The sequence below is a fragment of the Myotis daubentonii genome, chromosome 7 (assembly GCF_963259705.1).
Source record: "Myotis daubentonii chromosome 7, mMyoDau2.1, whole genome shotgun sequence".
In the NCBI taxonomy this organism is placed as follows: domain Eukaryota; kingdom Metazoa; phylum Chordata; class Mammalia; order Chiroptera; family Vespertilionidae; genus Myotis; species Myotis daubentonii.
The window spans coordinates 62,873,459-62,888,318 of NC_081846.1; the positions used below are offsets into that span (position 1 = coordinate 62,873,459).

The 14,860-nt window shown below is 33.8% G+C and overlaps 1 protein-coding gene across 7 annotated transcripts in view; it reads right to left on the minus strand.

The window, feature by feature from the left end:
* Window positions 1–200: 200 nt before the first annotated feature.
* RIF1 (replication timing regulatory factor 1) overlaps window positions 201–14,860 on the minus strand; it is a 59,865-nt gene continuing 45,205 nt past the window's right edge. For 6 of the 7 annotated variants that reach the window (XM_059704501.1, XM_059704502.1, XM_059704504.1 and 3 more), the window contains 7 exons: window positions 11,341–14,589; window positions 9,202–9,348; window positions 8,825–8,902; window positions 8,620–8,735; window positions 7,868–8,021; window positions 5,648–5,756; window positions 201–5,182 (listed from right to left, as the gene is read on the minus strand). In XM_059704501.1, the coding sequence (XP_059560484.1) occupies window positions 4,968–5,182; window positions 5,648–5,756; window positions 7,868–8,021; window positions 8,620–8,735; window positions 8,825–8,902; window positions 9,202–9,348; window positions 11,341–14,589 (4,068 nt within the window). In that variant the 3' untranslated portion in view covers window positions 201–4,967. The remainder of the gene's footprint in view (window positions 5,183–5,647; window positions 5,757–7,867; window positions 8,022–8,619; window positions 8,736–8,824; window positions 8,903–9,201; window positions 9,349–11,340; window positions 14,590–14,860) is intronic. The other variant, XM_059704503.1, reaches the window with a different exon arrangement.

A 14,860-nucleotide genomic window follows, 5' to 3' on the forward strand; every position in this document is an offset into this window, starting at 1 on the left:
AAGCTAGATCCTCTTCCCACCAGCTAGAAGCAAATAACCAAACTGACTACATCGCATGTGTGAACAAAAAAACTATCCTTTGTAACAGGAATCGGTAAACTCTACGTAAGGGCCAGACAGTAAATGCTAGGTAATTCAGGTCAATCTGTCAGACCATTCAACTCTCCTGCTGTAGCAGAAAGGCCACCAAAGATAATATGTAAAAACATAGCTGTATCCCAATAAAATCTTATAGACACTGAATATTAACTTCATAAATTTTGTCAAAATATTTTTTCAACCATTTAGAAAATGTAAAAACCATTCTTCGCTCATAGGATTTATACAAAAACAGGTGTCCAGCTGTAGTTTATCATCCCCTGATCTATAAAAACATACTAGTTAAGACTGCCATCTTTGTTCTTATATTCAAAACTGATTCTGTGTTCTCAATTCCATTTTTCTATTACAAAGTTCCCATTCTATAAAAATAGATTCTTTATAAGTATTGTTATTCAATTAAGTATGAAAATAACTGCTACACTATATTCATTTTCAGTTCCATGACAATATTATGAAGGTCAGCTTTCTAGTTACATGGATTTTATCTATTTAAGAAATAATGCTGCCTCTTGTTGGAAATTTTATCACTTATCAGTGCATCCATCGCTATCAGCATATAAACCTGCTAATAAGCACAATTTTATCCACAATTACAAATCAGTACACTGTGGCCTAAAGGTAATGCTTCCTCTGCTATGAGAACAAAAGCTAGGTAGGTTATTTTTCTTCTCTGTGACATTCATTTAAATACTGCCTTCAAACTTATACTCTCAGGTAAAAAAAAATATATTATCTTCCATTCTAATAGTATATTTCAGGGGAGTAAGCATTTATACAGCTTGGCAATTCATGTTCGGTTTTAACTGTTCTTTGGTGAAGGGTTTGTCATGTAAAGAAAAAATTGTAAGACCACACTGTAAAATTTAGCATTATATTCCAGAGAACTGCATAAACACTCAATTCTGTTAAGACTACTGTTCCATTAAATATCTATACATCTTCAAATCCAAATGACTCATATTTTAATGTATACTTTCAAAAGCAATATACAAAGCCTGACATATATTAGTTGGGCCATTACAAGCCACACAGCCCAGATTTGTTTCATAGATCAAGTGGTCAATAAATCTTGATAAAACCATTTAGTAAGTACATCACTTAACTTCTGGCTACCTTTTCTTAAATGCTTTGGATGAGGGTAGATCTTACAAAAAGAATATTGAAATATGGAGGGAAATACAGTGTCTTAACAGAATGCCAAGAAACACTCATGTTTAGAGAATCAACTCTGTCTTTCAAACTCTATTTTGCAATTTTTAACCCTGTAACTTAACAACAAAGACACAGGAGGTCTTCAGTACAATGTCAAGGCAGATCTATCACACATAACTTACTTTGGCATTGCTAACTTCAGTGCCATTTTAATCTTTGGGGTGGTCTATTTTCAATGTTTATAAATAAAATAATGAAGTCCTATAACTTAGAAGGCAAGATTCATTTAGAAACTAAATGCCATCGCCAATATTTTAAAATTTACTTTAATATTTAAAGAAATCAGAACATAATCCAAGACTCATTTGTCCAAACTGCTTAATAAGATTTTTATAATGTCAAACACTTAACTATCTGCCTACTTAAAAATATAAACCTTCCATATTAACAAGGCTCCAAATTCAACCTTAAACTTTCTTTGCAATTTGAACTTTAATTTGAAGCATTCTATCTCATCTCCAATTCATAAATTTGAAAGTTACTTTTAAAAAAAGACCAGCTTTTATTTTTTGTGACAGTAACTGTAAGGACTTAAATCAGCTTGGGCTATCCAAACCTAACTCACCCCTTGAAGCCTCTTCAGCCTCTCTAGGACAGTGCAGTCCACAGACTTCACTATTTAGTATGTCATGTGGAAGGTTTTGAGAAATGAAGGATTGTGCCCCACCACAGACATACTGAATCAGAATCTGCATTTTCACATACATGCAAATTTGAGAAACATTGTTAAAAGTCAAAACTTCCATTGTTTGTATACAAAGTACAAGACCTTTCTAAAAAGTTGAGAATAAATTGGACATGGGTTGTACTAATGATAATGAGTTAACAGTTTCTCTCCTACTCACTCAAGTCTTAATCTAATAATGTTAACGACTGATCTCCCTATAAAGTGATAATAAAGAATAATTCTTACTGAATTACCAAGTGGCATTAAGGGAAAACATGACCTGGCCCTACCAACTCCTGTTCAAGTTCAACTAAGCTAAATTTTAAAGTTCTTATTTTTTAATTTTTCTCATTCCTTATTACCCTTTTTTAAAAATTCTACTTGTATACTTTACACACACACACATCCCATTTCCCCTCCAACTTTGTTTCTTGCCCTGCCACTTTTACTTTAGGCAATATACAATCTCACATGCTTTGCAGTCATGATTCTTAAATATATCAGAATCCCTGACTACTTTCAAGCTATACATAAAAAGAACTACCATGCTCTTATTGTTCAGATTTAAGTCTTATTTTTTTACCATATTATCAAACAGCATTATCACTAAAATTGACTCATCCTTTTACTATATGGATTTAAAGCAAAAGCTGCACACCATTCAACAATGGCTTCCAAACTTGTTCAAGCAGCAGAGCACCTTCAATGGGCTCACTCAAATATTGAAAATTTAAATTCACTATGAAATCCGGTCTGGAACATAAAAAATCTTACTATGTTTCTGAATGCAACTGGGTCCTTTTAGTAAATGCAAAATAAATTACATTTGAGTATTACTGTCATGTTTTATTAACCATTAGAAAATATTTGAAAAAGCTAAGTTAACTTTAATATGAAGCAACACAATGTAGTTAATTAAGGAACATTAATGCATTTTGCTACTCGGGAAAATTTTCAGAAAATTTCAAGGCAAGAATATTTTAAGTAAGGTTCCTCAGAGATAAACTTATAACTATATCAACAACGATGACTTAGCAAACTGATTTTTGTCCTCAAATATTTTAAAACATATCCTTGTTGAATCATAAATGTTATAAATTAATACCTATGCTAGTATCAAATTCAGTGACTTAAGTGAATGGTAATCATTTTGGCCCCATTTTCTGTTATACTGTTCACTTCCCCCAAAATTTCATTCCATCACCAAGTTTAGTTCACACAAACATTAAAATATGTAGTCAGGAAATGTAATTTTGACTCATTTGAAGCACACATACACACCTGTCCACTAAAAACGTATATGCCTCTTTACTGTCAAATATTATTTGGGAAATGATAGACAATACAAAAATATTCTTATATTTCATTAGTTATTGCTTCAAGCTATAATCCTTAATTCAATGGCCCCAGAATTTTTTTTAAAACCATCCTTGGTATAAAAATTTCAAACTTAGACCCCAAAATATTTGTAATGACCATGGATTTACAATTACAAAAGACACTAATGTTTTTTTGTGGCTGACTGGTGGCCCCCTTCTGAATATAGAAGCAAATTAGACACAAACATTAAACTCTCTACATTTTGAAGAATGTGTGCCTTTTCAAGTAGGAGTTAGTTCTGAATAAAGCGTGAAACTGAGATCGCTCACTCATTCTATTCAGAGAACAAATGAGACATTCTCATTATGAATAAAAAAAAACAAATAGGGAAGTCAGGCACTAATGTTAGTAAAACTCAAAAATGTTTTAAATATATACACCCTATTTTTGAAAAGTAGGCAAAACACACATATTTCAAAAAAATAGTTTAAAATTTCTTCCAAGTTTGCTTTAGGTGCAGGTGAAAAGAGCAGATAAACTAGATTTCTTATAGTCCAAGTTGTAATGAAAATACTCGAACTCTCCTATTAAAAAGAAATGTAATGAGGCATGCTTTCTAGTAGCTGATACCCTCTTTCAAAAGACAAAAAAAGAGTATAGATATGACAAGTAAAACTGTCATGTAACACTTTCTCATTTCTATTAACTTTACTCATTTTGGTTACTTAAGAAAATAAACCTATGTTTTAACTGAGACTATTAACTAAGTACAAAACTATTTGCTGTTTCATTTGTAAATACAGAATATTACAAACATCTGCATCAAGTCCACAAAGCACTTCTATTGTCCATACTGATATCTCAGTATTTAATATATACAAAATAGTTTCTATTACACAAAAGTATTCACAAGAAGCTTCAGAAACACACAATTAACGAAAGCTGAAATTTATAAATTAAAAACATTGTAATCTATACATAATGTACAAGTAGTTGTGCATTTTTAAATCAATACTATATCCCAAAGAGTCAATTTTCACAGGCAAATGCTGTTGTACAAATATTTGCTAATGCAAATAAATGAATGGTGTATATATATCTTAGTAAAGTCTGCTTTAATACTTTAACCCAAAACCTGAAACTTCTGGTTTTTCTTAAAAGTTGTCCATAGTTGAAATCGGTGAAAAACAATAATTCTTTTACATCGCACATACAGTATATTTTACCAAGACCAGATTTCTTAAACCTTAGGCACAACAAATATAAATTTTTAAAAAAATCAAGTATAAACACCTTTTATCAGTCAGCAAAAAATCCAAATAAAAAATTTCCATTTTACTTCAAATAAAATATTTTTCATGTTTAATCAGAATATGCATGAGTTTAAGTGAAATAAATGCTTGTTTCTAGTTTTTGCTTTCACATTTTAGTAAATTTAAAATTTTAGAAAAATTATGCATAGCAGCCAATAAAATATGTAATATCAAAAAATCATCTTACATAATGAACTTACAAAATTGAACTTACATAGTCATTGCCCTTCAGGTTCTGAAATGTTACCAATTTTGCAAACATTCAGTCTGAAATTGTGCCATATTTCAGAACTTATTTTATGAAATAACAAACTCAGTGAAGTTTTTTAAAGTTTCAACTTTGTCTTAAAATACTAAACAGAATTATCATGAGCTGGTGACCTCCAACGCGACTGCAGATTTTTTATTATAGTGTTTGCCATGCTACCAAGTTTCTCGTGCATTTCAAATAGTTGGCTTCCTGAATAATTATGGAGATTCTCTGAATCCAGCTGAAGAGCAAGTGCACTGACCTGTGCCACAAGATTTTTAGATAATGGAGTTTCTAAAGCAACAGGATCAACTAAATCTAAAAAAAGAGGGGAAAAGTATGATTAGATTTATTTCAGGTAAAACATAAGTTGTATATATTGCCGCTCAAGGTAATATAAAGTCTAAGTGCCTAGGTTTGAATATTGAAAAAGCAGGCTGAGGTATGTAACCATGTTCCTAAAGAGAACTGCCAATAGGAAAATCTAACATAGCTTATTCTGTGCCACTGAAGAAATCGCCAGACTTACTTCATTTTCATTAAAAGTATGGCCAGAATACAATGTTCATATCCTTCCTTATTGGAGTAGAGTTGACAATTATAGAAAAGCAACTGAATATACTTGAAGTAAAACAATTATTTTTCATGTACTTGGCAACTAGCACAAAAGAAAAACTTGTGTAATTCACAGGCATGGTCAAATTAAAGCTAAAAGCATAACAAAACAATTCAAGAAAGTCAACTGATCTATAAATAAAATTGTCCTACTCTGTTAAAATATACCTGAGGCAAGTCCTTCTTCATCAGCAGAGAGAGGTTTATTTTCTGTTCCATTTATTGTTTTTTCAGAAATATCAAAAACTGGAATTTCTTCTAGTCCACGAGATTTCACCTTGATTAAACATTCAGGTCAGTAAAAAACAAAATCAACGAATGGAAAGTTACTCTTAATAGGACCAACAACAGTACTAACACCAAAACAGAATCTGACAGCCCATCACGTGATTATTAGCTTAGCTAATATTGCTAAGAAACTATGTTCTAATAACACGCCAAAAAAGCCTACAAATGAGCTTTGAAAATATGTGCAGTGAAAGTCAGTCACAAAACACCACAGGTTTGTATGACCCCACTTTTATGAAATGTCTATAATAGGCAAATCTACTGAGAAAAAAGATTAGTGGTTGCCATGGGGTTGGAAATGAAGAGTGACTGCTAATAACTTTAAGAGTTTTTTCTGGAGTAATAAAAATGTTCTAAAATTAAGACTGCAGTTGTGATTGTGTAAGTTTATAAATATACTAAAAACAAACACACACACAAATCACTGAAGTGTGTGTGTGTGGGAGGGGGGGCAGTGAATTTTATGGTATGTGGATTGTCTCAATAAAGCAGTTTTTAAAAAATTACATAATGTTTCAGAGACAATTCTCAGGCCCCATGGAACACAGAAAATAAGAAACTAAATTTTTGATCTATAAAACTAAAAATTACTAATAAAGTATTTGGGTTTTAGAAACATATGTATTTAAAAATCACAACACAAATTAATGCTAATTCTAGGACTTTCAAGTAGTTAGCAAATTCTAGTCTCAAAGATTCTAATCTAGAATACTGATTTTCATCTTTAACAGACCCTATTTTCCATTCACTCACAATTCTGAATGTCAATGGATATATAAAGAGTCTCTGAATGGGTTTTAGGAGTTTATGAACCTTTCTGAAATAATATATAAAATTTTCCATATATTTTTATAGGGGGAAGAATATTGGCTTTCATTAGAAATTCTGAAAACATCCATGACCCACAATGTTTATGTGTAAAAAGGTTGGGTATCAAAATCAAAATACTGTTAAATAAAAAGCCTGCAAGATTTTTATAAACGTTTGGATTTTAACATCTAGGTTTTAAGAACCGCAGCCAATGGAATTCAATAGCCAGTTTTGTATAAATGAAAGAGATAAGGTAGTAGGAGAACAGAATTCAAAGAATTGAGAGATACACTGCATAAGAACAGTTCAAAATAAATGAGAAAAACTTCTCTGTGGAATTATAACGTGATCTTTTAAGTTACTCCTGAGGGAAGGGAAGAAAAGGTGTCATGAAATGCGTGTACAATTTAAGTACAAACTGTGTAACTATATTGCTAGATCATTTACAATTACGCACTGCTTAATGACAGGGATACAACCTGAGAAATGTGTTAGGCAATTTTGTCATTGTGAGAATATCACAGTATACTCACACACAGCTACATGGCATAGCCTACTACATAAATGGCTACATGGTGTATTCTATTGCTTCTAGGCTATAGCATGTTACTGCACACAAAAATGAGATTAAACCAAGTAAAATGATGCAATCACAAATGTAGTTAGGAGACTGCTGATGGGGTAACATGGCAAACTTTCACAGCAAACCATTTTTTACATAAGTAGGAAGAGTACATACTTTTTTTTAAAATTTATTTCTTTGATTTCAGAGAGGAAGGGAGAAGGAGAGACAGAAACATCAATGATGAGAGAGAATCATTGATTGGCTGCCTCCTGCACACCCCCTACTGGGGAACGAGCCCAGAACCCAGGCATGTGCCCTCGGCCGGAATGGAACCTGGGACCCTTTAGTCCACAGGCTGACGCTCTATCCACTGAGCCAAGCTGGCTAGGGCAGGAAGAGTACAGTCTAAATAACAACAAAGTTTAGTAAATATGTAAACCAGCAACACAGTCATTCATATTATCAAGTATTATGTGCTGTACACATAATGACATGTGCTACATTTTTATGACTGTGTTGTGCAGTGCGTTTGTTCACACCAGCATTATTACAAACACATAAGTAATGCATTTACACTATGACATCAATAGGTGATAGGAATTTTCAGTTCCACTATTATCTTATCAAACCACTGCTGTATATGAAGTCTGTTGTTGACCAAACGATTGGTATGTGACACAGGGTTGTGTTTATACATGATTTATAACTGACATCTAAGTTTTTACCTGTTGCTCATGATATACTCTGAGAGCCTTTTTTACATTGGACACTTTTGGAGAGCGGATAGGAAGAGTTTTAATTTCAGATGCTGTAAGAGTACTCAAATCACCAATTGTTCTTATATTCTTGGCTCTAATGAGTTGTCCCAGTCCTCTTGCCCTGAACAGACAATAAAAAAAAGGTAGAACATTATTATATAGTTTTATATTTACTCTATTTGTGAGAGTCTATCTAGGTGAATTTCCTAATTTAAGTTCAACCATGCTGAATTTATATATGCCCACCTAACCTACTGTGAAGACTGACACTGAACATATAAATTAAAACATAAAATTTTCATCTGATGTGTATGCCTGGTTTAAGCAATAGTTTGGAATCAGACTAAGCCTAATGTGTGCTTCATGCTTACTAACATAATGACTGACTTTGATGAATTAACCTTTGTAAAGTTCATCTTATAAAGTGGAAATAACACTACTACTATTCTTACAGGGTTTATATTATGATTAAATAAGATAATGTATATAAAAGAGTTCAGCATGGCACCTGGAAAATAAGCACACAATTATCTTAGCCATTGTGATAAATGCTTCTCTTATTGTCCTTTCTGATCCATCTTCCCAGCTGAATTTTTATTTCTAAAATATGTATAAAGGTGCATATAAAAGCAATTCTAAACATGAGAACTTTGATAATTTAAATAGTTTTCTTAAATAAGGGGCAACTTTGAGAATATGCCAGAAGCCTAATCACTTACCACATGTTTGAAGTAATCTGAGGTAAAATAATATCAACTGGTGCCATACAGTTTACCAAAGCTGGGTAAACACTTTCTGTTGGGCATGGTATGGATTCTTTAGCCATTTCTGTAATCTTAGAATAAATTTCAAAAGCCGTTAAATACACATCATCTCACTAAACATGAAAAAAAAAAGTTGCATTAAAACTAAAGCACTTCTTACTAAACATTTCTTTGAGCTCTTAAATTTAGGGCTACGTGATCCTGGGAACAGAAATCCTTTGCTTGAAGTGGTATTATGCTAGATAGGAGAGAAAAAAAAACTCAGAACCCTAGTTAACTATAAATTTACAACTCTATTTTCACAATTTAGAATACAGTAATTTCTTAATACTTTCTAAAAATCTATAATGTAATAAACTATATAATCAATTACTTGCTGGATCATCATTGCCTTTTATAACCTGTTCATGTCTGTTTACCAAGTGGCAGAAAAAGAATATATCCAATCCAAACAAGTTTTGTTCCTTAATTTTAAGACAAACTACACAATGCAATTCTGTCTGCATACATATGTGTATTTTAAAGCCTACAGCTTACCTTAGATTGTGCAGTAGGTGAAGTTTTAACACCTTTTACTATGGGAGAACTATTTGAAGAATGGGCCCTAACAAGAGAACATCGCCTATCAATGTCATCTGCCAATCCTGCTTGATATATTGGATCTGCAAAGGAGACTCGGCGAACCTAAAAACACAGGTCATGTTTTTATTTAAAAAAATTAAAGTTAAAAAATAACACCATAAATTCTCAGTATAAGGTTACCCAAAAATGGAGTGTGGGTTTAGAAGCTTAAATTATTTCACTAGAAATCAAGTGTACGTATATAGCTGTAGTTTTTCCTAATGACTGCTTTCACAAATAGCACAGGTCATTCCAATGATCTAGTTCTATAGCAGTGGTCGGCAAACTGCGGCTCGTGAGCCACATGCGGCTCTTTGGCCCCTTGAGTGTGGCTCTTCCACAAATACCATGTGGGGGCGCGCATGTACAGTGCGATTGAAACTTCGTGGCCCATGCGCAGAAGTCGTCTTATTGATGAGAACCTGGAATCGTGCCTAAAATTAAAAATAGCATACAAACCTGACTTACTCAAACTTTCCAAGGAGATACGAGGCCATTGTTCACATTAGTGTTTGTCAGTCATTGCCATGATTTAATTTCATGGATATTGTAAGGTAAATTGTAAGAAGTTTAATTTTATCAATAAATATCATTATTAACTATGATATCAAGTTTTATTCATCGTACCTATAGTTTAACTAAGACTTAAAACTTTAAGTAAAGTTTATTAAGTTAATTTTAGGGAACGTTGTGGAGTGAAAGATGATGTAGTGTCGAGGATTGAGAAAGGTATGTTGAGATGGTTTGCACATATAGAGAGGTCGAACGAAAGGAGATAGATGAAACAAATATACAAGATGAGTGTGGATGGGAGAGTTGGAAGGGGTCGACCTCAGCGAATGTACCTCAATCAGACTGAGGACGTTTTTAGCAAAGGCCAGCTTAGGAGTACCCTAATTAAGTTAATAACAATGTACCTACCTATATAGTTTAAGTTTAAAAAATTTGGCTCTCAAAAGAAATTTCAATCGTTGTACTGTTGATATTTGGCTCTGTTGACTAATGAGTTTGCCGACCACTGCTCTATAGCAACGAAGATTGAAACAGACACAGTAGCAGAAACTTAATGAAAGTGCATGTAGCAGTAAAAATTGCATAATCCAATACTACGAACTTTATGGGTTTAACTATTAACTACAATGACTGTAAAGAACAAGTTAAAGAGTTAGACATAGTACTAACTAGCCTCTGATATATCTTACTTAGATTGATTCTGTTCTAAACTCTGAAGATACCAGACTCACAGCAATTGGGTAGCAATTTTTGTTTCTTAGCTCTAGCTTGAAGTCTCCTCTAAACTCTTACAATATGTTCACACAATCAAGCTATCTGACATACACAACAGAGCACTTACAATGTTAAGTATGTATATAAATGTTCCCTAGTTTTAATTCAAAAAAGTGGGAAGATTCTGTACATATCGGCTATAAAAAACTACACTATGCTGTTGCCTAAATAAAACTGAAATGAGATACTATCAAACAAAACATAACTAATTTGTATTAACAATGTATAGCATACTGAAGACCCAAAAATCAAATCCTTGTTTATATGGTCAGTTAACGCCAAAGGAGGTAAGAATATACAATGGGGGTAACGACAGTCTTTTCAATAAGTGGTGCTTGGAAAACTGGACAGGTACAAGCAAAAAAATGAAATTGGACCACTTTGTAACACCATATACAAAAATAAACTCGAAATGGATTAAAGAGCCCTAGCCAGTTTGGCTCAGTGGATAGAGTGTTGTTGGCCTGTGGACTGAAGGGTCCCGGATTCAATTCCCAGTCAGGGCACATGCCCCAGTGGGCTCAATCCCCAGTAGGGGGTGTGCAGGAGGCAGCCGATCAGTTCTCTCTCAGCATTGATGTTTCTCTCTTTCCCTCTCCCTTCCTCTCTGAAATCAATAAAAATGTTTTAAAAAAATAAATAAAAATAGAGCTTCCATATACACAGCAATTCCACCTGAGTAAGAAAACAAAACACTAATTCGAAAAGATATATGCAAAAATATTCCATTTAAACATGAGCCATTAAGATTCAGCCCCAAACCCCTACCTTGTGAACAGGTGGTGAGATCTCATCTTCTTGAGGTCTTTTTAGTCCTCTTTTTAAAATGCTACTGGATGGAGAAGCCAAAGGAGACCAGATACAGCGCGCCTGCATGCCACTAGGACTCTCAGTTGCTGACAGAAGTAAAGGATCAAATTCGTTTAATTTTTGAGGAGATGCATTATTGTCTTCTGTTATCAGTTCAGAGGTATCTCTTTCAGATACCAGAGACTGTGATGTTTCCTTCACTTTCTCTGAAGTATGGTGAACTTCCTGTAAAGTTTCACCACCATTTTCCACTTTCAATTGATTGTCATCTAATTTTACTTCTTCAGGTTTATTAAGTACAATGCTTGTTTCTGTTTTATTAGAGTTAGCTTTTCCTTCTTCAGTGTTCACCTTAAGTGTGTTAGGGAAAATGTTGCCAATTTCTATATTCAATCTGTTTGTTTCAGCTTCTATGGACTTTGATGCCTTGGTAATCAAGTCCTCATCCTCTGTTTCACTGACAAGGTCAGTTTCAGCATTCACTTCACCAGTTACTCTTTCTTCATAATTTTCCACTTCAGCATTCATTTCTTCAGATGAGCCTGGATCAGATTCATCATTTCCTCCATCTATTCCACCAACTGCTGTTTGTTCAGAAACTTCTAACTGAGCTCTTACTTCTATAGGTGTGGTATTATCAGGATAACCAATAGCTGAATTAAATTCCTCAGTTACTGCTTCTTCAGCAATCAGTACTTTAGCTGCATCTGCTTCAGATTCATCACTTCTTGTACTGTTTTTCTCTGTTGCCTCTTCCTCAAAAATACCCGTTTTGGCACTCTTTTGTTCAGAGAAGCTAGTTTCAGACTTATCACATTCTACATCCAATTCCATAGCTTCTACTTCTGGATTGAATTCTCCTTTTACTTTACATGCATCTGCTTCAACATTAACAATGTTCTCTGTACTTACTTCCATTTTTAGTATAGCCTCTGGCTTTTCTTCTTTGGTCTCCAAATTAGAACATTCCAGTGAAATATCTTTGGAATCACCTAAACATGGGCCAACAGTCTTACATTTTTTATTGGATGGCTCTTGGCTTTCAATCGATATTTCTTCCTTAAAATCCGTATCACACATTTCTTCTTTAAAATTTACTATTTCAGAAGGAAGAGAGTCTTGAATATCTTTTTCTTTCAACTCAGTTTCAGGTACAATTAATGAATCAATAGTGTCATTCTCCTCCTTGAGACCCAAATGAAAATTCACAATATGACACTCATCTGGAAGTTTAGCCTCAGGGTGAGTATTACCTGTAGAAGTCTCTGACATAGTTACAGGAATTGGCACATCTATCTTTTTGGTTTCACTGACCTTTACATTGTAATTTTCTGTATTTGTCAACCCAAGGGGTGACTTTTCTTGAGGTTGTGACTTTTCTCCACAGCAATCACAACCTTTAGATCTCCTTACCCTCCGACTTCTCTTGTGTCGGCATTCAGGTGTTTGAAAAGATTTTTCAGAAGGCAAAGAACTGTCTGATGTGTCTATTTTTGACCCTTCTTCCACATTATTTTCTATGGAATCTCGCTTATGTAACCTCTTATTAGCATTTCTAGTCCTTAGATTTAATTCTGATACAGAATTTGAAGAGGAATAACCTGCACATTTGTTAGTTTTACTTTTTTCTTCATAAGTATTTGATATATCACAAACTAGCACCAAATCTGAAGATACTGTAGAATCTTGGAGAGCTACAGTATTATTTTCATCTTTGTTTTCACAAATCTGAGATTTTATATTTATGTCCACTTCTGAATTTGCTTTATGATCATGTATCTGACTTTCAACTTGTAGACATTCCTGTTTTTCCATTTTCTCTTCTTGATCTTCAATGTCAACACTGTCACTGTTTTTGTTTTTCCATTTTCCAGATCTCTTCTTTCTAGAACTTTCCTCCTTTGCCTCAGAATTATCAGATTCGGAGTTTTCAATGCTGGAAAGTAAACCCTGGGATGCTCTCCTTGTTTGATACCGTGTCCGTCCCCTTACTTGTTTCTCAGAGGACTTATCTGCAATATCCTGGCCAGCATCTCCCTCAGATTTACTATTCTCAAGGTCTGGCTTTCTTCTATTTTTTTCAATTTCAGCATTAGTGCTGGTTTCCCCTAAAGTCTTCTCATGTAAAGTATCCTTCTCAATTAAATTTTCCTGTACAGTTTGTTCAGAAATCAGTTTTTGCTTAGGTAACACATCATCTTTTACATGTAACTGACTTTTTTGAAGAGTCTTTTCTTCTTCCTTATATCTTTCCTTTTTTTGAAGAGTATTTTCTTTATCTTGGCTATCAGTGATAGGCTCTGCTATTTCTGAACGTCGCCTTAAAGAACGTCTAAGGGTTTTCTGATTTGGAGTTATCTGAACATGACTATCTTCATTTACCATTTGATCTGCTGGTATTATGGCTGGGGGTGTATTTTCTTTGGATTCCAAATTGGTTCCTAAGATTTTCTCCTCTACAATACTATTTTCTAATAAAGCATTTTCTGTTGTTGGTTTAAGCATTGTATCCTCATGTTCCACTGCAGATTCAGAGAGATGAGCCTGATTATCTAACACACATTCTGTTTGATTAAGCAAACTAGCTGGATTATTTTCTAAGGCTACCATGCTATCAATAGATTCCTGAGTGCTTTTCTTCTGATCTGATGTCATTAAGAGCTTAGAACTTTTATTCCCCGTTTGTTCAGCTTTACTTGACCTTAGGCCTGACCGCTTATTTCCATGCACTATTTTTTCAGAGTCAGATTTTGAAAGAGCCACTTCTCTTCTCTTTGCTTTCGGTGGAATATCTGTTTTAGCCATGCCTTCCTGACTATTTTTCACTGTAACAGCTGATGACATATTGTTCAAGGGGGACGGACTAAAAGGTCTATTTTCTGAACCATCAAACTTCTCCAAAGTAATAAAGGTTTGCCTTCGACTTGTAGGCTGTGAGGGTGTTCCAGAATTGGTGATATTAGAAACTGAGCTACTGCTAACACCAAAAGTGTTTCCTGTACTAGATGCACATTCAGTTGAAATTTTATTTGATGAAATTAAAGTTTTTTTTCTGGCATTATGATTACTGCTCAGTATTCCGGGATGGGTTTCCTCAACAGAACTACATTCAATGTTTGAAAGAGAAGTCTTTTCAAGATGTTCTTCCATACCACACTTTCCTGTAACATCTTGTGAAATGACAATGTCACTCTTTGTTAGTTCCTCCTGCAGAAAAATGTACATATATATATAGATTAACCAGCATACAAGTCTGACTTTCTGGGGAAATTTTAGTGTAATGCCTTAGTAATTCAAAGGTAATCACTGACTTTTGGTATTTTGTAATTACTCCAAAGGTGGTGGTAGATGCCCACTAACTTTTTTCTAATGATAAATATTCAAAAAAACCAAATACATTTAAACTCATCCACATCCACAGACGACTATAATTCTGCTAACATCTGCTAGTGAAATTTAACAAATTAAACAGCACATC